Source organism: Centrocercus urophasianus, unplaced genomic scaffold, assembly GCF_019232065.1.
Source record: "Centrocercus urophasianus isolate 14NV4802_14NV808 unplaced genomic scaffold, USGS_Curo_1.0 seq_10, whole genome shotgun sequence".
Lineage (NCBI taxonomy): Eukaryota > Metazoa > Chordata > Aves > Galliformes > Phasianidae > Centrocercus > Centrocercus urophasianus.
In genome coordinates, this window is record NW_024884142.1 from 7,590,244 (window position 1) to 7,618,088 (window position 27,845).

General features: G+C 38.2%; 1 protein-coding gene across 1 annotated transcript in view; it reads right to left on the reverse strand.

Annotated features, from left to right (window-relative positions):
* The window catches only part of GREB1 (growth regulating estrogen receptor binding 1), a 52,500-nt gene extending 31,869 nt beyond the window's left edge, over positions 1-20,631 (reverse strand). Inside the window, exons 1-15 of the mRNA XM_042818280.1 lie at positions 20,475-20,631; positions 16,973-17,092; positions 15,973-16,149; positions 8,969-9,151; positions 8,534-8,665; positions 7,771-7,896; positions 6,188-6,310; positions 5,201-5,338; positions 4,839-5,024; positions 4,023-4,373; positions 3,399-3,527; positions 1,801-1,926; positions 1,152-1,349; positions 875-1,055; positions 14-206 (exon numbers count right to left, since the gene is read on the reverse strand). Of these exons, the coding sequence (XP_042674214.1) occupies positions 14-206; positions 875-1,055; positions 1,152-1,349; positions 1,801-1,926; positions 3,399-3,527; positions 4,023-4,373; positions 4,839-5,024; positions 5,201-5,338; positions 6,188-6,310; positions 7,771-7,896; positions 8,534-8,665; positions 8,969-9,151; positions 15,973-16,149; positions 16,973-17,092; positions 20,475-20,631 (2,520 nt within the window). The remainder of the gene's footprint in view (positions 1-13; positions 207-874; positions 1,056-1,151; positions 1,350-1,800; positions 1,927-3,398; positions 3,528-4,022; positions 4,374-4,838; positions 5,025-5,200; positions 5,339-6,187; positions 6,311-7,770; positions 7,897-8,533; positions 8,666-8,968; positions 9,152-15,972; positions 16,150-16,972; positions 17,093-20,474) is intronic.
* Positions 20,632-27,845: the final 7,214 nt, after the last annotated feature.

Below are 27,845 nucleotides of genomic sequence, written 5' to 3' on the forward strand. Positions count from 1 at the left end.
GCATCCATCTTACATTGCTGTATGAAGAAGGCCAGTGGATCTCATTGTAAGGGCTGATGTGAGTGTGCTGTGTCTGCAGCGCATAAGGAAAGGAAGTCACATGGAGCGTCACAATGTTGGGCGCCTCTTTCACCTCCCTGCAGTTCAACAGTCTATCAACAAGTCCTGTAGACAGTTCTGTCTGAGGATAAAGGCTATGCACAGCACTGCAAAACAGAAACCCAGAACTCTCCAAAGCGATTGGCTCAAGGGAGATGTGAAATCAAAGTTAAATGCAAACAAGGAGCTTAGGATTCTATTCATTACCCTGATTTAGCTGCATGAAAGGAGAGGAAAATAAATGTGTTATTTCACTGCAGCTGAATATTTCTTTAAGTCTGGTTAACTCTATAGCTAGCAAATTACTGGTCTCTTACGGCCACCGGCATATGAAAGGACAAAAGGAAGCTGACATTATGGCAGTTATTAATGGTTGCACACTTCCCTGCTAAATTTAGCCAGATTGTTCTGCTGCTCTTGAGAAAATATAATTCTTACCTACAAAAAAAAGGACAGAAAATGACAGACCATAAGCCACAACAGTGGAAAGAAAGGGGGAAAGTACCTGTGATAGAATTAGTACAATAAAGATTAATAATTGTTAGAGCAAATGCCAGTCTCATAGGACATCTGCAATCGACTTCTTCCTCCAGTTTAACACATCATTCCAAATTCACTCATTTACCTGAAAGGTCTAAGTTACAAGCTTCAGCACTGCAAGTTGCTGTTATCAACTAAGAGAGGCAGGTGACTCCAGAAAATGTTTGTGCCTAGCCATGACCTCTCAGCCTTCAGAAATGCTTGCATCTCTGCAAGCAAGTTCAAGTATCCTTACCTCATTAGATCCCAGTGTGCATGATCATGGATTAGGACAAACAGTGTGTGTGGATTCTGCATAGAGTTTTGCAGAAAGACTTTGAACTTAATCTGGGCTTCTGCGTCTAGTTTCAGAACATACTGTTCCACCTTCTGCTTTGTAAGATGCTGCTTCTCCAACCCAAGTTCTAATAAAATACCTAGAAAAAAAAATGGAACAAATGTCAGGATTTCCCGATATAAATGCGTTCATTGGTTTACTGTAAATCCAGCTAATAAAGCTAACTAATGAGCACCTGAATGCCAGAGATGAAACAAAGTCTGCTGATAAGTCACTTCAGAGGGTGGAACACAAATCAAGAAATCAATTTTCTCAAAGGAACCCAAATCAAGATTTTGAGTGCTGGAGTCAGCAATTGAGCAAATATGAGACAGCAGTTTCTGAGCTACTGCCAGCTGGAATGGTCGAATCTGATGTCGTTCAATCTCATAACCTAGAAAAAGACAAAATTCTTTTTATATATACACCAAAAGTCTAATCTAGTGTAAAATTGTACAGCCTGGAAAAGAATGACTGACCTATTCTCTAAGGAGTCAGTGTTCTATTTTAGCAAAATCTAGATAGGACGTACAAAGAAAACTTTCTGCACTTGGGAATTTTATTCCTGCAAGTCTCCTAAATATTTATGAGCTGAAGTTGGACTTGTGCAGTAGCATTCTGCTATCAAGGAAGTAAGATTTAAAGCTTCAGGAAGTACAGCTCTCATGGAACGAACTGAGCACCCAGTGTAAATAAATCTGGGTATCCCAAGACATGAGTTCACGATCACCTCAGAATAGAATTCTTCAAGAGCCCAGGACTCTGCCCAGGTACATCTAACTGCACACCTAAAGACCTATTCTCAAGCATCTGACTCTATTACCTTTTCAGAAAATCCTCCTTACTTGTACACACAGCTGCTCCTGTTCCATTCAGTGCTGTTGATTTATTTGCTGAAGCAGACAGTGATGAAGAGATGTGCCCTTGGTTTTCCTGATAAAATTTCTCCAGCAAAAGATCGATGTCACCCTCTAGCAAATGGAGAGGAGAGTGGTAAAAACATCCAGGTTGATAACAGCTGTATTTCATGCTGACTTTCTTTAGTAGATCTCAAAGAGCTTTGTATATGCTGTCCTGTCTTTGGCTTATTGGGTATTTTGTACACTAATCCTATCATTAGTTTCCAATGCATTATTTATTTTCAGCTTATCACTAATAAAGTGCACATCAGGCCGAGGAATGACAGATCAGCTCTGCAGACCTCTGCTTAGGACATTTAGAGAACATAGTAGAAAACTAGCTTGAAGATTGTGACCTAAATCAGCAAAGACAAACACCTGCACAAAACCTAGTGTATGTTCTGACCACTGTAGCTGTTTGTACTGTTCACTAATAAGGATTAGAAGCAGCTTTTGAAAATCTGATGCAAAGCATAGATATCAAATCTTTAACACTTTTTGTGAAAAAGAAGGAAAAATATTTTTTGATAAAGTAGACAGAGAAATGAGGTTTTTTATACAATATTAAAGCAAGGTATGTTTTACTGAGCTAAGTACATCTGCTCTGTTTAGCAGGGACCCTGCTTACAGGTAATACCTACTCAGAAAATACAGTATGCCTGTCCTGAATACTTATTTTCTCAGCAGTTGAAAAAATATTTGAACATGTCTGCAAATGGTACTAGAGTGTCAGGGTCATCTTCGTGAAGTGCAATCCAGTGGATGTAGATGGCAACTCGTTCCAGGATGTTCATTTACTTGTTCTGCTCAAACAATAGTAGGAGTTATTCTGAGAATCATAACACACAGATACAAGGAACAGAGACACCAGTGGAACTGCATGATGGCTCTAGGAAGACAGGTGTCTCTTCAGTGACCGATAAAAATATCGTAACGTATTCAGAAAGCATTCTTGCCTTCCAAGTACAGATTTCATGATGCAATGTGAATGGTGAAGGGGACTGTGAAATGCATTAACACTGACAAGTATGCTGCATTTGCTCTAGTGCTGCGATCCAGTTACATTTTCCACATGGCTGGATCTATCCACAGAAAACCATCCTTGTAGTAATCCTCAGTTAAAAATGATCCTGTAGAGCTGGCTCTGCAGTTATCTTCTCTTTCCCATGCATTAAGTTCAAGTTCACAGTATGACGTCCTTTCTTCTGTAAAACAATTCTAGTGTACCACAGTCCAAACAAATCGTGTGCTTGGGGCAAAAGAATTTATTCATTCATATGCATATGGGCTTGTATATTGTATAGGTGGATTTGTGTAGCTAAGAATAACATGTTGAACTTCTTGCTCGCATATTTTTATGAACCTGAGGTATTTTAGAAACTGACGCTTCTAGGAGAAATTGCAATTTCAAATATACTTTGTCCTGTATTTTTTTATACATTTGTAATAATGTCTTGCTTCAGGGAAGCATGAACACAGCTGCTTTCACTCACTAAAAAGACTGACAGGCTTGGAAATATGCCTATCCACAGTGTATTCTATACCTGGGCAGAGGGTGCTGAAGAAGGACCCCAGAGATTCCACTTTGCCTGTGACCAGCTGATAGTTCACTTCTTTTTGGTAGTCCGAAGGAGTGAGCATGCCCTCAGACAGAATTCTTGCCTGATACTTTCCTAAAAGACAAAAAAGTTATCTTGACAGCGCTTCAAGCTACACTAAAAACATTATAAGTCATAATGAAAAACACCTCCCAGCTAACTGAATCTTCTCCTGCCAAAAAACTAAGGCCAAGATGAGATTTTTTTCTCTCTTATACAAGTACGTACCATGTTTGTTGAAGACAGTGAGGTTGAAAGCGCATGATATAAAAGCTGAGAAAATGCTCAATTCTCTGCTCACAGTAGTACCTCAGTCACACAGAGCAGGAAAGCATTATGCACTGTCTGCTGTTAGTTTTCTATTATTTGTTTGCAGTAGTGCCTTTGTAAAGACACAGCTAATATGGGCAGAATGGGATTACTGGGAGGAGATCCGACTGTGCGACAGCACCTTGGGTTCATCAAAGCCCATTACTTCTTGGTCACAGCTCTTTTTTCTGAGGCAGCTTATCAAAAATCCCATGGCATGGGATGACTCTGTTTTGCCTGGAGAAACCGTTAAGATCTTACCTGTTATCACAATGCAGGAATCAATGGCTCTATTTCTGCTAGCACAGATGATCACCACGTAGTTTGTCTTTATTAATTTTCCTTCGATGAGCAGCTTAAACATTTCTGAAAGGCCTTCAGCCAGAGAATAGCTGCATTCAATGATGTGGACGCTGTCATTACAGGAGCTGGCTGCCAGCCCTGCCAGCCAGGGGAGCTGGGCTGAGGTCACTGGGGCGATCTGGCTGGGCACTTGAGGAAAGGTCTGCGGAATCATCTGTTGGTACTGACGGATTTCAGATAGGTGCGACTCTCGCCAAGAACGCATGAATATTTGTTCTAAATCCTCAATAAGAGGAACTTGGTCTGAAGCTAAAAAAGATTAAGAGGAAAATGTTTATATTATGAAACAGTTTAACAAAGTTGTTGAGTTAAAAGGTCTTTTTTTTTTAAATGTACTGTTTTTTTTATTAGAGATGGTTGTGTTTCAGATTTACGCATGCATGGCTGTGGCCATTAGAAGATGTGAACTGTATCTTTCATTTTGAAGTGTCTTTGTGAGACTCAAAGCTGCTGTAATTGGAACCTGACTATCAGTTATTAGAAATATTTAAGAGTTTGAGAACTGCTTATGTCAATGTAACAATATTTATTAACTATGGTCTACGTGCAAGAGCAATGAATTACGGATGTTTTCCTTTTTTTTTTTTTTTTTTCTTGTCAGTTGCTGGAATTCTCTCTTACAGGAAAGTATGAACATTGTTTCATTCATCATATTTTAATCTAAGTTTGGTCTTGAGGAACAACTAATTACACAGTTTTAGAAAATCATCTTACCTAGCTGAACAAGGTAGTAGACAGTCAACAAGAGCTGCATCTCTTCTGAAATGGGCTGTATTGTCGGGGCACCATATTGTTCATATGCTCTAGATAAAGACTGTGAATTTCTGTAACAGGTATACAGCAGAGGACTCACTATCACATCATTAATGTTCCCGCAAAGATATGGGAAGTTTCCATGACCTTAAAAAGAAACATTTGTACACATCACATTAATTTCATGTTTTAATAGTAGATATTTCAAAAATGAGACCTTTAGCATTGTTTAACAGTTGGATTTACCTTCATATCTCTTACAAAACAAACAAACAAAAAAAAAACCAACCTGAGATCTTTCTGAAGGGTGGGGTTTTTTTTACCTTTGAAAATAACTGGCTTTGCTTTACAGATTTTCAGCAGGTTGTCAGGAACTGAGACGGGCTCTCCTGAGCCCACGATTGGAGATGATGCTGGCCCCACCAAAGCAGAATGCGGTAGAGATGATAGGCTTCCTCCATCTAAAAGTTTATACGTAATATCTCTGGAGTGAGATCTAGTAATTGTTTCCTCAATGAAAAGTTAATCAGTCATCTTATAGACACACATTTGGTATAAGTGCTACATAGTTCCAATCACACCACACATTTCATGATCTGTTACCACAACCCATACTGTGCTTAATTTCTTGAGAGTTCTTGAGAATCACGTTGACCACTGAACGTGCATCCAAAGATTTTGAAATATTTATAAGTAAACATTTCACACTATGAATGCATGAATATAGAGATATACATGATATCAATGCAAAGCTATGATTTGAGGGCTTTGTATGATATAATTGGTTGTATTCATTCTAAGCATTTTGGTATGTAAAAAAATTAAGATTCAGCATTTGTTCAAAACTAATTTATTTGTTTTAATTTTAAACCGTAGCATACTGAAAGAAAACATCCTGCTGAAAGTTGGTTTGTTTCATCACACCTCACTTTAGTCTGTATCTAGACTAAAATTCAAGAAAGAGCCGAGAACACTGTGACAAATCAGTGAAACAAGAGATGATAGCTTGGGATCTGAGCTCTGACAGTATAATGTCCTAAAGGCGTTTAGATATCAAAAGATGGACACAAGCACTTGTTGCAATTTATTAATAATGACATGATGAATGGATTCTAATGAGAGTTAAGTCCAGAGACTCCAAGAAGGATCAATAAAATTGAAGAACTGAAAATAATTCTGAAAACGTAGGTATCAAACACCTTTCAAAACTCTTCCAAGAATCTGTGTATGTCTTTAAAATATTGCCTCTTTCCCTCCATTATTTTCTGTATAATGAAATGAACATCCTCATTACCTTGGGTTCAGCTTACCATTTTTAATTCTATTTGGAGCCTGTGGGTTGAGCGGCAAGTTCCAAGTTTCAGTGGATGATGGAGACTCTGGTGACCAACCTTTATGGCGTTTTTTTGGAGGCCCTGAATTTGTCAAAGTGCCTGAATAACAATAATATTTCAGAAAAGTATTAGAATATATTTTATTCATGTCTCTGCATGATAATTCAACACGTGCTGATGGACTGAATTAAGCATTAAGTACTGTGTTAGACAAGATTGACTCCATGAGCATAATCATTGCTTATAGTTTTCGTTTTACTTTGCTATCTTCTGCATAAGGACCTAGGAGCATTCTGGTGCAGAGACCTGTTAAGCTTAACCTATTTTACACCAATGTTTACTCTGAAGTAAAAGCAGTATACTAAAATGAGACATCCTAAGTAAGAATGCTTATGATAATACTTTGAAGCCAACGTGGACACTTTGTGCCTTCTATTTCCAAACCCACAATACTGTGTTTCATGTAACTTAATTAAAAAATATTGTCACAGGTTTCAGTGCAATATTAGTAAAGATCTGTGCTCTTTTCAACAATTTTTTCCACTGTCAAGCTTTTTGTTCTTCCCACTGGCATGATCTTTAGCTTAATGATAATCCATATTACTTCAAAGCAAATGACTTCTGCACTATTCATCGTTAGCTCCAACATCTTTGTCTGTAAAACCATGACCATATTTCTCACAGTTTTCCTGGGAGCCCCTTGCAATTAAATTCTTCAGTCTCTTGTTACTTTCTTCAGTCATCTTGTGTCTTCCTGCAAAATCCTAAATGACAAGTTTTTTCCCACTAACATCAAGTATTTCTAATAATTGAGAGTCCATAGTTGCCCAGGAATTATTCAGCATCTTGAAGAACTGAGCTGTTTCTGCTTATACACATTAATAAAATATGAAAACACTGCAACTACTTCACGCTGGTAAGTCTGTATCTCCTGGTAAAATGGTTAGACTTTAAAAAAATAAATAAAAGCAAGAGTAAGAACTTGTATTAAAAATGTTGTTAGTTGAGTTGGTTTGTTTTTGGGTTTTTTTTCTAATTTTGTTTTCTTTTCACAAAAGATACTAAAGCCAAAAGTAAAACGAATCCTCAAATCTGGAGATTGTACATTTGCAGAACAATCTTACGTCCATCCTTTCAGAGATCACTTTTAAACCTATACCATGTGAGGGCAGTATGTAGCTGTTTGTTCTACTTCTATATCTTTCTTAATTCCCTCCACAAAACTATTCAGTGAGATCGATACAAATACAATATTGAAGAAACTAGACTCAGAATCCTGTCTGTACCAATTGCAAATTGTATCAATTGTAAATGTAATGAAAAACTTCGATTTATAATTGGAATTACAAAAAAGCCATGGCTAAAATCATACAAACTTTTATTCTGAAAATTAACATTCAAAAGAAAAGGAGGGGTTACGGTGACAAGAGATTTGGAAGGGAAGTGTAATTCCTGTTCATACAGAGAATTATGATCATGGTATCTTTTGTTCAATGTTTCTGTCAAATCCATGGAATATAGATCTTTAAGGTTATTAAAGAACAGATCCATACAAATACCTAACACCGATGGCCTTGTCAAAGCAGATAGGTTATTTTTCGCCAACTGTTGTTTAGGAGATTCCTTGCCATTATAAGCTGCTGAGCCGAATGCTGCTGTTGATGGGATTTGATCTACGGCTGTAGCTGGCAAGAAAAAAATATAAAGTATTTACAATAAATGTTTCTAGAACAAGATTCCTAATTGACATAATAAAATGATCATTTACTTTAATAGAGCGATCAGGATCCATAAGAGTCACAAGAGAATATTCATTGTGAAGCTCAGAGAGATCACTTCAGCCACTATCATTGATCACTTTTTATTTACGTGAGGCTAATGGAAAAGTAAATGTTTGAGAAATCATTGTTAATACAGAGATATCACTCATCAGTTTGTCTTTTAATCTTAAAGCCGCTTTACTCCACTGATGCCCATACAATCCAGCAGTAATGAGCGTTCTGGTTACAATGCAAAATGTCTCTTAAAAGAGAAGGTCTGCCTTAGTTATGAACAAGCTCCACATCACCTATCCATTGTATTATTTCCTAAAATTTTGTACATAAATCGGGGGCGGGGGAACGGGGGGGGGACAAATGGACAGTGAAAAGACGTGAAAGAAGAGTTCCTTCCTTTATTCATAAGATACTCTAAATCTATTTGATTTGTTTTATTGCACGCGGCAATGTGCTCTTTTCTGTCTTTCCACTCAGAAGCACACACAAACACACACACACGGAGCAGGAAGAGCACACGTTAACCCGTTCTCCTTCTGCGTGGTACCTGTTTGTGGAGTCCCAGGAGCAGGGTTTGGGGGAGGCTCGGTCGCGGTGCTCCCGGAGAGGCCTGCACTCTCTGGCAGTTGGCACCCCGTGCCTGAGCAGGTGCTGGATAAGGACTGCCGGCCTCTGAGTTCTTAAGAAAAAAAAAGAGGATTCTTATCCACCGGCAACAGCGACAGACGCTTTTTTCTGCGTGTTTGACTTCGTAATTTCACACGTGAATTACTTAAAGGCTACGGCACTTGGAAGGGAGGAACCGATGGCATCAAACATGCCATCCTCTTATTAGGGCGGTCAATTGCTTTTTACAGCTGCACTTTAAGGACTCTTTCTTTTAACTGATCCGTCTCAGGTTTTACATAGACGCCAGTTCCAGTAATATCCAAGCCTGGATGACAAAAACCAGAGCTTGAGGAAGACAGCTTCATTATCTTACCTGCCCCTTTCCAGCAGATTACAGATCCTTTCGTCAGAGCTCCCTGTGCATTCCTGACCAGATAATACTTTAAGTGTTTCTGTTTCTTGGGCTGAGTGGTCAGTTTAAGGTTAATGTGATTTGAGAATTCTGTAAAGTAGCAGAAACCTTTCTTGCCACAGCCAACACAATTGCCAGAGAAGCCTGATAAAACAAACAATGCACATTAATCCAGTGAGAAAGGTTGGTGACTATTAATAACCTCACAACATGACTCTTCCCTGGAGAAAAAAACAGTTTTGTTTTGTTTTACAGGTTTAACTTTGTATAAACATTATAATCCCAAAAAATATTACATCAAGTCCTGTCTGTTGCACTTTGGCTACTAGATTGCAAAAACAGTCACACATGAACAGAAAATTTAAAACAAGCCACGTTTTTCATTTTCTCCCACCAGAAAAAAGTCACAGTACCCACTCATTAAGTACCTAAAAGCATTAAAACAAAACATGTCTGGCTCAACTATACTGAATCACACAGTATCACAGAAAGTTTTACTCCTTTTTAAACTTGCACTGAAACTAAACATTCAAGAAAGCCTCAGGAAATCAAGTATATTTAATCTACTCTCTTTAGTAAGACCTAAGTTCATTTAAGCACCAAGCTTCTACTACAGAAGTTTGTTTAGGGGAAAAAAAATACTAATGCCTTTTTAGGATACTGATTTAAGTAGATTTGTCAGGTGATATGGCTGGACTGCGTTAGAACTTCACAACACCTCAAGCTATTTATGACTACAAAAAGAACATGTCTGCAACTTTAAGGAACATGACAGAGATGCAATCCTTGCACGTAAAGAAGCCATTGTACTCAGGCTTAATGGGGCATTTCCAGGGATACTGCCATTTCCTCTCATTCTGAGGTATAAAATTTGAGCTTCAAAGAGGAGCTCGCGATGGTGATGCCATTATCACCATAAGTAAAGAACAATCCTTGAACAGCTAATTAAGACTTATCTGCTTTTTATTCTTAAACAGCTTCATTTTTGCACTTTCCAAAGTACTTCCATAGGAAAATTTTGCACTGCATCTGAGCAATTACCTCAAAACACTTGATTCTTACAAGGAAATCATACAGTTTGTAAATAGAAGACAATGTTCCCCATGGAAATTTTCTTCCTATTCCCTATACATGCCCTGAAGCATGGAGGTTCTTTTTATTTTAATCCCATCTAATGGACATCTTGATGTGTTATCACAGGAATTTCAAATCAAAATTGTGTGTTCAGTCCATTGAAAGACAGTAGAAATAAAGCAAAGGAAAAGCATCTCATGATCCCATCAATATGGAGAATAACACTAGAAATATTACAATTCCACCATGTTAAATAAAATGAAGAGCCAATTATGAGAATTTCCATCACATTTCAGACCAATCCCATTTTCAAATTAACATTCAATACTTCTTAAGACAAGTGAACTAACATGCAGACACTGAAATACTGTGCTCTGTAAACACCTGATTCTTGGTCTACAACTTGAGTATTTTCATTCAAATTGTTCAGAAGAATGCATTAAAAATCTAAGTTTATAAGGCATTTTTTTAGATACCAATGTTTTGTCTGTATCTCTGGTAATAAGTGAACAATAACGACTGAAAACTCTTCATTATATCACTGAGGCTGATAGGTAGAATGATAGAGGTCATTATGACTCATAAAATTGGAACAAGACTGCTAAATCCTGTTTTGTATCAGTCAACACAAAAGAATCTGTCTAACATCACAGAACCTTCAGTTGCTGCAATAAAAGCAACAAAGGGAAACAAAACCACAATGGATGTGGTAAAGGCTGTAGAACTGACATGCATTTTAGGCAGATTAAGAAACTACGGAAAACGATTCTGCTAGCAAATAAAAACTTCCTGTACATCTTGGCAGTATATTGAGCATGAGCAGCAGCACTGCAATTTTTAACTGGTTGCCACTTACAAGGCCTTATTTTTTCCAAACAGAAACATGAGGGGACCATTTCCAAAAGTAAAATAGAAGTACCTTTACCCCTTTTAGGTTTTATTGTTTAGCTGAAAGTGTCCAGCTGCTTTCAAAAGCCATATGGGGAAATATTTCTGCAACAGAAACAGAACAGTGGGGCAGTGGACGCAAAATCTTTTCACATGGACACTACACCAGTCACTGCTGATAACTCTTGTAACTCATCAGCAAACTAAGAAAGATTTAACAAAAAGTATCCTCTACCTGAAACAGCCTTTTGCCCTAAGTCATCTATTTTTAACTTTGTCTGCTTGGCAGTCTATTATTCAAGATCTACTGGTTTTCACCAGCTATAATATACTGGTGAGATTTAATAAGAATTAACAAACCTGAAGAGTCAACATGTTTTGAAAACTCTTTGGAGAATAATTTAGAAGCTTATTTTTCAGTTTTCCATTTAAATCAAACTATCATCTTTTACCTCAGTTCTTCCCACCTCCCCTGAGCTGAGCTCTTTCTGGAAAGCACCTGCCAGCACTGAATTTTATCCCATTCATTCAGACTGACACTTTCTCTGATGACACCACAGATACAATATAGCATGAATTTATAATTTCAGTGCTGTATGATGTTCAATCATTACTCTTTTCAGGGCTGCTTTTCAGATTGAAGCATCCACTGCCAGCCTTGCAGCAGATGGAGTAAGTCTGAGAACAGTGTTCATCATAATGTCTCGGGGTCTCAGTGAATGAAAAGCGGGACATGAGCCAGCAGTGTGCTCTTACAGCCAGGAAGGCCGATGCTATCCAGGGCTACATAAACAGAGGGGTGGCCAGCAGAGAGAGGGAGGTGATTGTCCCCCTCTACTCAGCCATTGTGAGGCCCCATCTGGAGTACCATGTCCAGGTCTGGGGCCCCCAGCATAAGAATCACAGAATCAAATAATTGTAGGGATTGGAAGGAACCTCTGGAGATTATCAGACCAATTTCCCTCATCTTTTCTTCTCCAGGCAGTCTCAGGTCTCTCAGCCATTCTTCCTAAGGGAGATGCTCCAGGCTTCTCATCATCTTTGTGGCCCTCCACTGGACTCTCTCTAGCAGAACACCGTATTTTTTAACTGAGGAACCTAGAACTGGACTCAATACTGCAGGCACGGCCTCACAATGGCAGAGTATTGGGGAGGATCACCTCCTTCAACCTGCTGGCCGTGCTGTTTTTAATGCACTCCAGGACAAAATTGGCCTTCTTGGCCAAAAGGGCACATTGCTGGTTCATGGTCAATTTATTGTTCACCAGGACACACAGGTCCTTCTCCACAGAGCTTCTCTCCATCAGGTTGGCCCCTACATTGTACCGATGCAGGCATTTATCCCTCCCCAGATGTAGACTCTACACTTATTAATCTTCATCAGGCTCCTCTCTGCCTAACTCTTCAGTCTGTCTAGGTCTCACTGAATGGCAGCACAGCCTCCTGGTGTGTCAGCAATCATCCCAGCTTTGTGTCATCAGCAAACTTGCTGAAGGTCGACTTTCTCTCTTCATCTAGATCACTGATGAATTTGAACAAGGCTGGGCTCACTACCGACCCTCATTCTGTGCATGCCCTGTTCACATACAATGGCTGGAGCTAACAGCTGATAGAGAGGAGAGCTTGTTTTACAAACAAAACACATTAAATATTCTTCCATATATTATAGAAAGGACAAAGGGGAGTCAGGGCAGCCATAAGGTGACTCAATATATCTATGTCATGCAACTGATTTCACAAGAGAATTAGGAATCAATGCCCAGAGCTTTGGGGCCAGAAGCCTTTCACCTTTAGGTCAAAGTTCAAACCCAACACTGTTCAGTAGTGACTTAAGGCCATTACCCTCTGTAGATTGTTTAATCAGAAGATATTTGATTGTGTCTAATATCTTATCATGTGGGCTTGAATTTGCCCACATCACAGTGATCTATTATCCAAATGATCCTTGTGGGTCCTTTCCAACTCAGAATATTCTATGACTCTATAATTTAAAAAGCACTTCCATGCTAAGGGCCCCATGGTCAGTAGCAGGACCTTGGACTAAAAGGATGTGAAGCCCTATCTACCTTACGACTGGGCAGTGGTTCCTCTGGATTAACAGTGAACTTGCGCTAAGGGCAAGCAGAGTACTTCAAGGTGAAAGGATTTCTATCACCAGTTGGTCCAGCTGAAATTTTCCTCCTGTTTTGTTTTTTTTTTTTCTTTAAATGACTAATAGAGTTTTAATTAATGTTCATACTTATGTAATATTAATATTTTTTTGAAAGTCTCCAACTTCCTTAACACTAAGATTTAGCATGGTTTTAACTCTTCAACAAAAATATTTCTTCTGTTCAGTTCTACCCACAAGCAAAAAGCACACAAATATTGACTGCTTCACTTTTTTTCCCTCCCATTCAGTACCATTCCATTTGAAGACTGAAGGCCTTAAATGAAATTAATACGTTCATGTTGAGACTCCATTGTACAGAAACTCACAACTGTTACAAAAAACTAATAGAACAGCGTACTTTCTAACAGAAGTGCCACAGATTTTATACTGCAACCTTTTCATCTTACAGCATACAATGCAAGAAAACTAATCTTTTCCTCTGTTGTCCTGACCTCAGGGACCCACTGAAAAAAAAAAAAGAAAGGATTTCTTATTCCCTGCTAGGAAAGTGGGCAGCTGTTAGGTCTGCTGGGAAGGAAAATGATGAGTGAATAGCTGCTTTGTTTATCGTGAGAGACCCTTCTTATGAGTAAGAACTGAAGGGAAAAATGAAAAGGAGAAAAACCTTTGGGGGTGATGCATGTTAGCTGCATTTTCTAGGATACAATAAATATCACACTATTGCAGTTCTTCCTCCAGTCAAGCATTCCTTCAGGCTACAAAACAAAAAGGAATGGTTTCCTGGAGCCAAAATTTGAATTTGTTTTGTCCCAAGTAGCAAAACTTGGGATCTAACTTGATTAGTGGAGATATATACAATACGTTCTCAGGCTCCTCAAATACAGAGAACTTTTTGCTTAAGAGCCTGCCTTTTCCAGAAAAGAGAAGTTTCCCATGTAATAAACAGCCCACTGTAAAAAAGAAACAAAACAACCTTGGTCTTCAATAAGGACAACTTCCATATTGCAAGCACATATTTCTAGATGGTGGAGCAACCCAGTAGCATAATCAACAAATTGTCACAGTATCATCAGCCCCCCATGGGAATAAGGCTATAAGTCAAAAGCTGGTCAAGAAACTCCTGAGACATTTTGTTTTTTCCTGGAATTTGGATCTCAAAGATCCAAATGCAAATTCTTTCACATTTAATCTTGTTATAGAATACACAAAACTTATCCTAAATTATCACCTTTTTTTTTTTTTTTTTTTCAAAAGAACACGATTCACTAGAATTTAAATGTACAACAGCCAAAAATAAGCATCTAAATTGTTTAGAACAAGAAAAGAGTGTTAAATAATCAAGCTGAGGATGCAAGTAGCATAAAAACCTCTCAGTTATGCTCCCATTGCTTTTCTGTGCTCTTGTTTAGCATGCAATTAACAAGTATACTACTTTCTCTCCACAAAGGCCTGAGGAACTTAAGCTATTAAGAGTGCTAGCACTGAATGATTGGAGTGGTACAACATTCCTGTCTTAATCTTTAGAATGACAACATGTGGGTGATTTATAGTCCTTCTAACTCTTTCGCAATCATTAGTCAAATCTACTGTGACCAATCCAACTCTGTAAAATCACGAGGAAATGAATTACAGTGCACAGAACTACATTATCCACCTTCACACTATGCTGTCATCCCAAATGCCTTGAAGAGCGGCTCCAACTGAAATAACAACTGAGTTCACGTCATATCCCTCAGTGTTTGTGAAGGAACATGGTTAAAGGGCACAATGACAAATAGTTCCTTTCTGCTATCTAAAGCTCAGACTGGTACACAGAAAATGACGAAGCATTTTTGAAGGAAATAATACATAATTACTCAAGAATGTCTGACTACAATAAGAGCTTTCCCTCCAGATTATATACTTTTTGTCCCAGTATATGAACTATTCCAATTCACTAACATCAATATCTAGTTCATTCATTCACAACACTGTGGATTGCTTATAATTGTACTGATTTGGATGAGGATAATGGCAATCATAAGGGCTAAAATGAAAATAGAAAGACTCACTTTATGTCAGAAATCGGACACTTAAATTGGTAAAAAGCAAGAAAATTTTAAGTATTCTGCACAATTTGTTTTCTTAAAATAATGTGCATTGTAAGACTGAATTCAAACACAGTATTACCTGATTACGCATTAAGGAAAAAATTCAACTTATAATACTTCATATTTATTTTTACTCTGATAATAGTAAAAAATCATAGGTTAGGATCCAGAATTCGTGCTATTGTTTAAACTTAGTTGGGAACACGATCACTGCCCCAAAGGAATGAATGAAAATGGTCATAACGGATGAGGCTCTGGGCAACCTGATCCAGTGCTTCATTCAGTGGTTGGCAACCCCACCCACAAGCAGAGGTTTGAAACCAGACAATCTTCAAGGTCCCTTCTAATCCAAGCCTGTGATTCTATGTTAATTTTTTACAGTACAAACTACGGTAAAATTGTTTACATGTATCTTGTAGACAGGTTCACTTTGACAGATCTACACTCTGTCCAACTATGTTAGTATTTGGAAAGCTAAAATACGGAGCAGTTCAACTCCAGTTACCGTTTCCAGTTTCAACTCCAGATGTGTAGTTCCAGCAACTAGGTCATACACAGACCAGATAATGACTTAATTCTTGGGCTAATGGACAGATCATGAAGAATTTCTAATGAATTGGCTTACTCTGTATCTTTCCAAAGTAAACATAATCAGCTCTGAGTTTTTATCTTGCTGTGCATCACCAATGAGAGTTACGTACAAACACAAAAGAAATAACATCTGCTGAACTCACTCTGAGAAAAAAGACTAGCTATTAATTGTAGACCACAGAAGCATTCACTTACTGTGACAGACTTACCCAACAGGGCATTGCGCCCATTATCATCTGGAAGAAATCTTTTATCCACAGCACACACTAAGAGGTGATCAGGTAAATTTGGTGACTTGGCACCAACAAGTAAAAACCCTGATGGTACCTCAATATGTTCATTGGAAATTGAAACCAGTCTCAAATCTTTACCAGCCTGGCAGAAACCTAGAAAAAAAAAAATCAATCCAATGTACTTTAAGTTGAGAAGAGTTTTCTCTTTAATACAGGTAATTGTCTTTCTTAAAGATCTTTCAATAGTTTTAGTGAAAAGCAAAGTGGTATTCTCTGAGGTCGAGCCAACTAAGAGATAGTTTTTTTTCCCCTCCTTTTGGTCACCATAAACAAATACCATCAGTACAATAAACAAACTCAAATTTGAAAATCCAGAGAGAACTTTCCGGAGATAACTTTATCCAGAGAGATGATGTTACACATCACTAATATACACTAATATCATACTAATATCACAGATATTTATGGGCTACTTACTAATGTCATCATAACTACAGTCAGATTTTCAGAAATGCAGATAATAGTTCTAAGTATCTAGTGAATTTCACTGGTTTTCCTGTTCTGTTTTTTTTTTTGTTGTTGTTGTTTTTGCTTGTTTTTTGAATAATTCTTTCAGCAACATTGAATTAGGTAAATAGGTACACCTCAAGTAGTAAAAACTGATGATAAAACCTGAGAATTACTGTACTCATTATAGTGAATGTTATGCCTGTGAAACTCAACCTTGCCTTGTTCTGTCCTTATGCCAGGTGTTCTAGCACAAACACTTACCTGCCACATTTGGTAAAGACCTTGCAAAATGCAAAAACAGCCAAGAACTATCCAGCTTTGCCTAGCAGATAATGAACAATGGAATGCTTATTATTTTTACAACATCAGAACAAGATCATTTATATGAGTTACAGGGAAACGCTCCAGCTATACCTATTGGAGCAGGGCAAAATGCCTTCTGATGCATGTTTAGTGCATTTCTTACCATCAGTAGTGCAACACCCCTCTGGGGGAGGCTTCATCTGGTAAGAAACAGGACTGCTTGACTCTGAGCCTTCTTCTTCCTCCTCTTCTTCCTCTTCCTCATTATCTGCTCTGCTGCCTGCTACAAATTGTGATAGCAAAAATGTCTTAGAAAATAGAAAATGCTGGCAACAAATCATTGAATGAACAAGGTGACCCAGTTACAGAAAGTATTACAGAAAACTGGATTATCTCCTCTTGACAATGACTTTAACATTGTCAGCTCTAAAGCTACCTGTTCTTTCTGTGAAGCTCTAAAGCTACCTGTTCTTTCTGTGAAGCTCCAACTAGCAGTCTTATGCTTACAACAGAATGTCTTTGATTTAAAAAAAAAAAAAATAGCTTTTTGCCTAAAAAAAAAAAAAAAAAATTGAAAGCACGACAGAAGTGTACCTGAAGAACTAAAAAGCCAAGGGGCAAATAAAAAGAAGCCTCTATTTATTATTCAAAAAATAATCTCTATTTTTAAAATAACCTCATGAGTTTGGAGATCTAATTCCTGATGTTTGAACTCTTGTTGATCACAACATTGTAACTGTATCCTTTATTTATAATATTAACAGCCAAAACAAATGTAAATTCATTACTTTAGAACACCACGGCTGCAGTCCAAGTACAGATTTTATCAATGAGGTGCTGATGATCGTGTCCTTGGTGCTGTAGACTGAAGAAACAGTTCCCACTTGAAATTAGGTTCAACCAACAGCTGATATCACAAGAAAACCTGATTCTCATGCAGTCACAGAATCACAGAATTGTAGGGGTTGGAAGGGACCTCCAGAGATCATCGAATCCAACCCTGCCAAGGTTCCCTACACCATTTCCTACCAAAACCCAGAGCTCTGAGTAAAACACTGCTGCTCTCTGCACAATGTCAAGGAATGGCAGATGTCTGGAAGACAACATACAAAGGTCTGCAGAAGGACTGGGCCATTCTAAGAGGCAATTCTGAATGCTGAGGAAAAGGATATATCGTTTAGGCTTTTATTTTAGATGCTTTCACGTGTTTTACCTTCAGACTCTCTGCTGCATACCACTTTTCCAGTGTTCTGGTCCCTTGAGTCAGTATTTTTAACTGATAGATTGCTTGCTAACAGAATTAACCTGCTTACTCTCCATGTGTATTACAGGGAAAGAATTTGAAATACATGTTTTCTTTTAAGTATTTAAACTTCAATCCTGGTGCACACAGATAAAGGCATAACATTAAACATTTCTGTTTAAGGATATAGTCCAAAGACAAAAATGCTGAAAGTGAACAAAGAGAAAAGTGAAGTTCTTTGTCTTTCGTGTTTAAGATAGGGATAAGCTATGTGTTATGACTTAATCTTGACTAACATCTACATGCATCAATAATAAAAAGACAGGAAAGAAACAGAATGAGAAAATGTCCTACTACTGGAGCCAAGGAGATTTGATGTTGTATCTAAACCAACTTATGTGAACATGGCACTTTCAATTTATATAGCTTCAAATGACTTCATAGGCAATTGTGCTTGTGTAAGTGACCATAAAGGCATACACTTACAACAAGTATGTTCGGATTTTTTTTTCAAATTTAAATGTAGAGACTGGAAAACTGTAGTCATTGGAAAATAATTGGCTGTGAACTCTTTGCAAAAAATGTACTGTGTAGGTGAGAAATGTCAAACTTTTCAACTTGTCACCAGTACTGACCTTGACTACATTACTTTATATGTAAATTATGTATAACATGTTTGCTCCACCATAGGAAAACTGGCTGTATTGATGACTAGTAAGCAGTTATGGCCGAAAACAGTCCAAGTATATGAACAAGACAATGTCAGGGGCAAGGACGCATAACAAGATGGATGGACAAGAGCTTATGCAGGATCCTGAGGATGGCTCACTGTTTCACATTCCTCCTGGTCCTCAGAGTACAGGGATTCACCTAGCTAGGAGTGGACATTTCTACTTATTGTGAGGCTGGAGTATAGGATGCCAGACTGTAGAGCTCTCTCACCTAAGGAACAACCTTGGGAAAACTCTATGTCAGATCGCTTCAGAGTTCCCTTTGTCTGAAAATTCCATGAAATTAATGTTCTTCACCAGGCTGTTGTGTGATTAATTACAGTTCAATTCTGTTGCCATTAACTGCAAAAAAAAACAGAACCAGCCTCTCGTGGTCTAAACAGTTCCTTGTTGAAAGCCCTGAATGAAAGAAGTCACGGTAGTGTGAAATTGCACTTTTGTTCCTCAAAAATGCATCTGCACCTGTAGCACCATTCCCAGGTGATATCATAATCAATTTTGTGACATCACTGTTGATTGGCATGGAAAAGATTATTAAATCCTCATAGAAATATTTAATAGAAGAATCACTTTGTGTAGAGATAAAGCAGCATAAATATTTAAACAATGAATGTAGATCCATTCTCATGCACTATGCTAGCAATTAAAAAAAAAAAAAAATTAATGATGTGTGAATGGTGAACAAACTTACTTCTGCAAGGGATATTTCCTCAGCAGTTACAGTAAGGTAGCAGTAAAAAGTTTAACCCATGCAAAATACTTTTTTCCATTACTATTTCTTGGATTGCTGTTTTGTTTTGTTTTGTTTTTCTTTCCTTTTATGTTACTGTGAGCATTAACCATTATGCATTCTGCACTGCATATCTCTAAGCTATCTTTAGCAAGGTAAAACAGCATAAGCAGGCCTGGTGAGAAGAAATGAAACACCATCCTGGTGGCAGAAATGGTTAAATATTAAATATAACCTTGCAGCAGCATTGAACTATGCGTATTAGAGCACATCAAAGCACTGAGCTGTACCATGAGTTTGCTTGTCAGAGCTACAGTTCATCTAAATTATACTATTTCTATGAAAAAAAAACTGAGCAAATGAAACTTAAAAAATGATCTTCTCTAAACCATGTCCCATGTGCTATATAACAACTGGAACAAGATTTACCGGCATTTGTATCCTATGTTTTTACATTTACAACAGAATAACTAAAAGAATCACACCAAAAGTAGATATAAGCATCCTCAATAATCAGCTACAATTTTTGTACCTTACTATTCACAACAAAAATCACTTCAAGTGCATCTCATTCAAACATCTGTTATATTTTAAACCATCACTTACTATATAAATTCCAGCAGTGTATGATAAATTATAAATGATAAATTATAGGATAACAGATAACAGACCCTATGCTCTAAATCACCAAAGATTTCTCCAAATCTTCAATTTATACATGCGTATAAATCTGAGCAAGCAGATAACTTATTTTTGTCAAAACAAAAGACAATGCATTTTGCATTCTAATCAAATTCTAATATAAATATTTATACATGTATTTAGATCTTAATATATCTAAAGAAAAACTTCGAATGCTGCAGCTTTTCTGCATTCCTATTTTAAGTGTTTTTGCTGACCCCTAGGAGAGCAAACAGCAGAACTGTGATGGAGCAGAAATATAAAGTTCACTAATTCCTACCTTCCAGCGACGACAGCTGCTGTTCAGCTTCCAAGTACAACTGAGAGAAGATCGGCCTTGGAACTAAGTTGTTTGAGCGGAGAGAGGCCTCGATAGAATTATGCAACACTTCTTCAAACCTTGTTGTCTTGAGCTGTCCGGCGTAAGAATTTCCCATCTTCTCAAACAAAAAGACAAAGAGAAAAAAGAAAACTGATTTCAATTTTAGTACTTAGAACTCCATGACTGCACGTTGATGTCAGACTGCAACATTTCTCAGGGAAGAGAAATTGTCCGCAGAGAGAGGCATAGGAAAGGAACATTGACTGCAGCAGTGGCTGAGCTGATCCTGCTGGTGAACTACAGGAAGTTATCTACAAGTAACAGCTTTCTGAAATTCAGTAGAAAAGCTTTGACACCTTCTTGAAGACAAGGCTGGAAAACTCAGTCTAGTAATTCCATGGTTGGTATAGCAATTGAGGAGATGCATTTTCAGTAGTCAACAATCTCACCTGTCAAACAGCCTGTTTTGTTTGATTTGAGCAGAATAAATTGCAAAGGATTTGGGCAATAGCACAGTTCAGTGTAGTCACCTTTTCATGGCCCAATCCTGGCTAAAAACTCACAGGTAAGGCAGGCCAACATGTATTTTAGAGGTGTTACTGCTGTAATCTGTTCTGGAAGATGATGGCTTTTTCTTCTCACCTTAAGCAATAGTTTTCCATAAGAACAAGAGTATTTTTGTAAAGACAGACATATCCATTATCTATTTGATTTTTGCATTCCATTATTAGCAGCTTAGTGAAACAGCATAATTCACTCAGATGGTCAGTGAGGAGCCAGCCTATTCTAGCTGAATATCCCAGCATTTCCTTCCCACGTCCCTTACCACCGCCTGCTTTCCCACAGATACAATGACCTGGTATAGCCAAAAGCCATGTCAGCTTTCTTTTTCTATTACAAAGTAGCTCTTGCCCTGGGCCCCATGTCCTTTCCCTCCTCACATCACTGTGAATGGAAAGCATGAAACGTTTCCTGTTTGTGGCAGTAATTCCAAAACAGTGAACAGCCCCTCCTCGGTGCAGGGTGCTGCCTGGGAAATGAGCCTGTTGGGAAGCATCCTGCAGGAATAAGGCAAGCAAAAGGAAAGCTATTTGGAAATCACAGATGGCTCTTCTCAGGAGAAAAAAAAAAAAAAAAAAAAAAACAACATACCCCAAAAAGAAACATTAAGCAAATTTGACCATTTGGATATACTCGTATGACTTTATAAACCTTATAGACATACAAAACCATAGCTCTGTATACTTTTTGGTACCCTTTTAGTATCATATATTTAACTACACACTATATACAGCATTAACAGAAGCTCAGTGAGAATTACATAACAATGCAGTATTTACAGACGTGATCAAGAAAGGAAGTAGGCATTACTGACAAAACAGGTGAATGAACACAAAAGCAAATGAAAAAATTGCAGCGCATTGCACTGATGAACCCATTTGCTGAAGGGTTAAAAAAAGTAACAAAATAAAGCACATTAACTACGTTCAGAGCTAATGTGGAAATAAGGAAGCATCCTCTCTCCCAGTAGAAGCAGCAATTTACCTCTGGCTCTTCTCATTTCAAATTTTAATTACTGCTTCATCTATACCAAACCCAGCTAATGATAATGAAGAATTCCTGTCTTCAGTATTGTCTCTAAAAGGACACAAAGCCCACGGTTGGTATAATTCGTTTAAGAGCTCAAACACTGTTTCCAAGCAAACTCACTAATTAACCCATCTTTCAAGCTTTATATGCCAACATCAGCGCAATAAAGACAAATGATTATCAAGATACCTAACAGATATGTCATTCTTCTTAAAATCTCTCCCCCTCCTATGAATAATATTTTCTCTAGTTAGTTTGTTAGTCTGGTGGCCAGGGACCCAGCTCCACATTTTCAGGACCAGGAACTGTATGGTTCTGCACAGTTTTGAAATTCTGGACCAAAAAGAAGTAAAAATGAAGGAACAAGCACTCAATATGGTATATTCAATGTCATACCTTCTGGATTGGAAGCACCACTCAGCTATCAGGCACTTCACACTTTTTTACATAGATTGCTGTATTTCAAGGCAGAGACACAATAAGAAAAAGACTGGAAAACATCCAAAAGATTTTCTGTACTTCATAATTCCTGATACAGCCCTCAGATAATACTCAAAGTTTGACTGCAGTTGCAGAGGCCTGCCTTACAAGAGGCTGGATTTTACCCATTCTCAACATGACCAAAACTGGACTTCCAAACTTATTCATTTACTTCTTGAAAATCTTCCATAGAGCACGTGAAAAATAGGAAGATTTAAAATTCATCTAATGAGAGACACAATATTTTGAGATGATCCAAAAGCATTGTTTACACATAAATACACAAGCAGAACTGCTTTAAGCAAAGAGGCATGAAGACTGACTTGCTCATTGACACTATTTGCATCTACTAGTGATGAAAGAAAAAATACTGCAGTGTTTCAGTACATAAACTCTCTCCTACTGGTACAAACAGCTATTATTCTGTACTGTTTATTAGGAATAGCAACAGATGCTACTGTTACTGGCACCTTGCATACCTGTTATGTAGAGCCCACTAGCACACACATCAGAAATCCTGTCTGTAATGCTATGGATGCCAGAAATCAGCATCACCAGATAATAAGTCTGGTGTAACCAGTGCAGTTACACTATTTATACAAGGTCCAGATCCTGGCATCCTTTGCAACGCAGTCACAGTTTTTCTTCCCCTATAGTTCCAATTTAATTATACGAATGGGTTTGTACAGCAAAACAGAAACTTTTTGGATTCGTATCTGTGGTAAGCTCTCGCATACCTGTAGGCTGTCACACTGTCAGACATAGTCATAAATTCAGGAACATACTTCAGAAGACACAGCCAATCTTTTAGAGACATTTTACATCATCAAGCACACACTTCTGGAGCCAGAAATTGTATACTGCATAAGATTTGGAGGTTGTGGATGCCCCATTCCTGGAGGCGTTTGCCAACATCAGTCCATGTCATTCAGAGCCCCAGTAATTCTCTCAGTTGTGGGAGAGATGACTTCCATGAAGCATGCAGGGGAGAAGCCCTGTGATGGTTGTCAGCCTCTTTTCTTTAAAGCCGCCGAGACTGCGGCACCTGAATTGTAAACTGCTGACTCTGTGGCAACCAGGAAGCAAAGGCTTTGAGTCCTATTTTCCTGCTTCAATGAGCTCAGCGTTCCCAGCCCAGATTTATGCCTCTCTTGGATACAAGTGGGTGGCGCAGGCTGAAGTTTCAAATACATGTGAAATTCCAAGCCATGAACATAGATGGCAACCAGATCTATTAAAAAAAAAAAAAATCACAGGGCAACAGAAGGGTAAGCCTCGACCCCAACTGCTGATAAATCAAAGAGCAAATGACTGCCACAGCCAGTTTCCATGGAGAGCATGCAGAGAAAAATACTAGTTAATACAAAGGGGGAAAAAAACAGGAAGGAAGACCTGGAGCTGGGAGAGCTGCTTACAACCATGACAAAAAGAATAATGAAAGCACTCTGAGGAACATAGGTGCCTAAAAAAATTTGCAGATACAGCTGAAGTGGGTCAGTACAACGTATTAGAAACCCACAGATAAATGCTGCCAAAGAGAAATGCCAGACATCTGAGAATGCCTATCAATATGTTAGTCTAAAGATATTAGGAGTCCTGGGCAAACAACTGTTTGTCATGGAGTGGAAGGCAGGGCTTCCTGGTTATTTGGCTTTAGCTTTGGCCCTTAATTCTCTGATAGCGTAGTCCATGGCATGAAGATCTACATGGCACAGCTAACTGGCCAGAAAGATTTACTAAGCATTTAGCCTAATAAACAAAGTATATGGGGAAAGTAAAAAGTAGATCTATGTTAGTTGTAAGAGAAAAGCTCTCTAGTTCCAAACAAGGAACTGTCAGGACTCCGTTGGTAAACAGCAATTACTTGACTAGGAAATACAGAATGTGATTCAGAGTTAATAGTTTTGCCTGTTGATTACAGATTCATGCTCAGGTTCAACTGCAGTTGAAATCACCAGGTTTTGAAGACGAAGGCCGTCACCTGCACTATTCTGCTATGGTCCTGTACTCCAGCTGATGCACTTTTAGAAAATGCCTGCTCAGCCATGAGGACAACACCTACCAACATGAGAGCCATGACAGTGACTGGTCATACACAGAGCAATGACCAGCAGCAGAAGGACATGCCATCTCCAACCTAGAATGGAGATGCTGGTGAGAAATCTTTTGACTAGTGAAAGGAAGACTGTAATGTACTGGTGACTTATCAGATGCAGTTGTCAATAGTAAAAGAGTATTACTGTTTTGTGAAGACTGAAGATCTAGCATAGCAATACCAGGCAGGATTTATCCTACACCTTGGACAGGATGAGTGTCATAGAATCAAAGAACAGTTTCATTGGAAAAGATCTCTGGCGATATCCTAAGGAAAACTATAGATATAAGAGAACAGAAATTAATCCGAGGCTTTATACGACTGCTAAATAATAATAATAAGACTGTTAAAAGAACCTTTGGCTTTATCAGAAACAGAAAAAGCGGATCTATGCAAGCTGTGCTAAGAAGATTTTAAAATGTAATCAAGAGCTCCAAGTGTGAAATTAGAAAGCCACTGTTAATCACTTTAGTTGAGAGATCTGAAGGAAATTAAAAACGTTTGTATCCCAAGTTTTCAAGAATCACAGGGCTTGGAAGGGACCTTTGGAGATCATCAGTCCAGTCCCCCTGCTAAAGCTGGTTCCCTACAGTAGGTGGCACAGGAAAGCATCTGGATGGGTTTTTAATATCTCCAGAAAACATAACTCCACAACTTCTCTAGGTGGCCTGTTCCAGCGCTCGGGTACTTCACAGTAAAAAAGTTCTTTCTCATGTTTTTCTGGAAATTTCTGTGTTTCAGTTTGTGTCCATTTTCCCTTAACCCTGTCAGTGGTCACGACTGAAGTGAGTCTGGCCCCATCCATTGTCTCCCAGCCTTTAGATATTTATAAACAGTGATGAGCTCCCCTCTCAGCCTTTTCCTCTCCAGACTGAACAGTCTCAGGTCTCTCAGTCATTCCTCATAAGGAAAATGCTCCAGGCCTCTTGTCATCTTTGTGGTCCTCCGCTGGACTCTCTCCAGCAGGTCAGGCCCTAACCTGTACTCACGCATGTAGTTATTCCTCCCCAGGTACAGACTCAGCGTTTGCCCTTGCTGAAACTCATCAGGTTCCCCTCCACACTACTCTCAGCCTATCAAGGTCTCACTGAATGACAGCACAGCCTTCTGATGTGTTAGCCAATTCTCCCAGCTTTGTATTGTCTGTGAACTTGCTGAGACTGGACTCTATCCCTTCAACAAGCTTCTTGATGAAGAAGTTGAACAAGATTGGACTCAGTACCAACTCCTGGGGAACACCACTAGCTACAGGCCTCCAATTAGACTCTGCACTACTGATCAGAACCCTCTGAGCTCTGCTAATCAGCCAGTTCTCAGTCCACCTCACTGTCAACTCATCTATCCCACACTTCCTAAGCTTCATTAGAAGGATGCCGTAGGAGACAAATAGCCTTGCTGAAGGCAAGGCACATAACAGCCACTGCTCTCCCCTCATCTACCCAATCAGCCACTACATCACAGGAGGCTGATGTCTAAATAAGAAATGAGAATTATATAGGACTTGCAAATTATTAAAAGAGAAAAATTTTCACATTGAGTTGCACATTTTTTTGCATTTTAAAGCTCTCTTGGCATTACTACTTCAGAATATTATTTCTAAAAGAAATGATAAAAGGTAGGTAAAAGATTTAAAAAAATCATAATAAGGGGTATCAACAGCTGAACAACTACAGGTTTAAATTCAGAACAATATTCATATCCTTTTGCAGGCAACATGAACAAACTCCTGAGATATCTTTAGCCAGTTTAGTTATTTATGATACAGAAGCTGTTCATGTCAGAGTAAAACAGTATAGCAATAGCAATGGATACATTTTCCCATTTTGAACAGTCTGCACTTTTTTGTAATGACCTAATAGAATAAACTTCTATTTTTTTTTTTTTTTTTTTAATAGGAGAATGATAATAGGTCTACAAGCCCAACAGTACTGTAAAATAATTTCATTGCTATAGCAAGAGGAGGTTCATAAATTCTTCAAGATGAGGTTTGTTTGAATGAATCATGGTTTTAAGCATCCAATTCATTATCTATTAATATTTGTCTGGAAGGAGGAAGCATTCTCTATTGAAATTGAATTTGTCCAAAGCTCAGTGTTGGAAAATCAGATAGCTCTCTGAACACAAGTTGGAACAATCTAGTAACACCCAGAGTCCATCAGTATTTATAAGGTTAAGTAAAGTCCCTATTAGCTCTAATACAGTCCCTATAAAATCTATATTAAAAACAACAATCTGATTAAGAAGGGAGAAATCCTAGGGCAGAATTCTAGATGTAACTAAGGAAAGAAAAGTAAATTTGTAAACGCTGAAAAAGTGATTCTCCTCAATAGCAATGACAACCAATAGAAAATATTCCCTATGGCTTCAGTTCAGGAACAAGGCTGTGTAATCATGTTTTATTCTTCTCTTTCTGTGATGCTATCTGCAATTATTGACAGTGATTTCTTAATCATCAGATTTGGAAGAATAAATTATTTTTAACTTTCTGCATAAAAGTGCAAGACAAACATACTGTATTCAATTTTTAATTCAGGGAAACTGAAGGAGACTTTTACAGCTTTCACATCTACAGAATTCAGCAAGACTCAGCACAGTGTTTCCTGTCTGTCACAGCCTGTTTTATGATCAAGTCACATAGAGGTTACGTCTTTAGAAAACAATAAAATGGGCTGGAAACTATTCTCTGAGGCTCACAGAATGCATACATAGTATCATAGGTAATGTCTTTACTAATGGCTTAAAACAAAGTTACTTGATCCACACTGCTTTTTGGGTATGGTCATCCTAACTTCCAAACTGTGCCAGGGAATTGCCGGAGAGAACACTAGCCCCAGAGAGCCGCTGATATGAGCGAGGACAATGCAAGACTTGTTATTTAAGAAAACAATCTGTTCATTCACATACTGTGTAATTATCACTTGTATGATAAATAAAAAACTTCTACAAGCGTAGAAAACAGGTGGGCTAATTCAAAATTCTGCAAAACATACAGGTTTCTGGAAGCCAAACCTGTTTTCAAAAGATATCTGAATATTCTTACTGTCAACTTTAATGAGTTGGCAGTAAGAAAGAGAAAAAAAGGGCTCAGAAAACTGAGGGTTATGACACAAACACAGACTATGGGAAACATTTAAATACGTCTTCATTTGAGAACATTTCCAGAC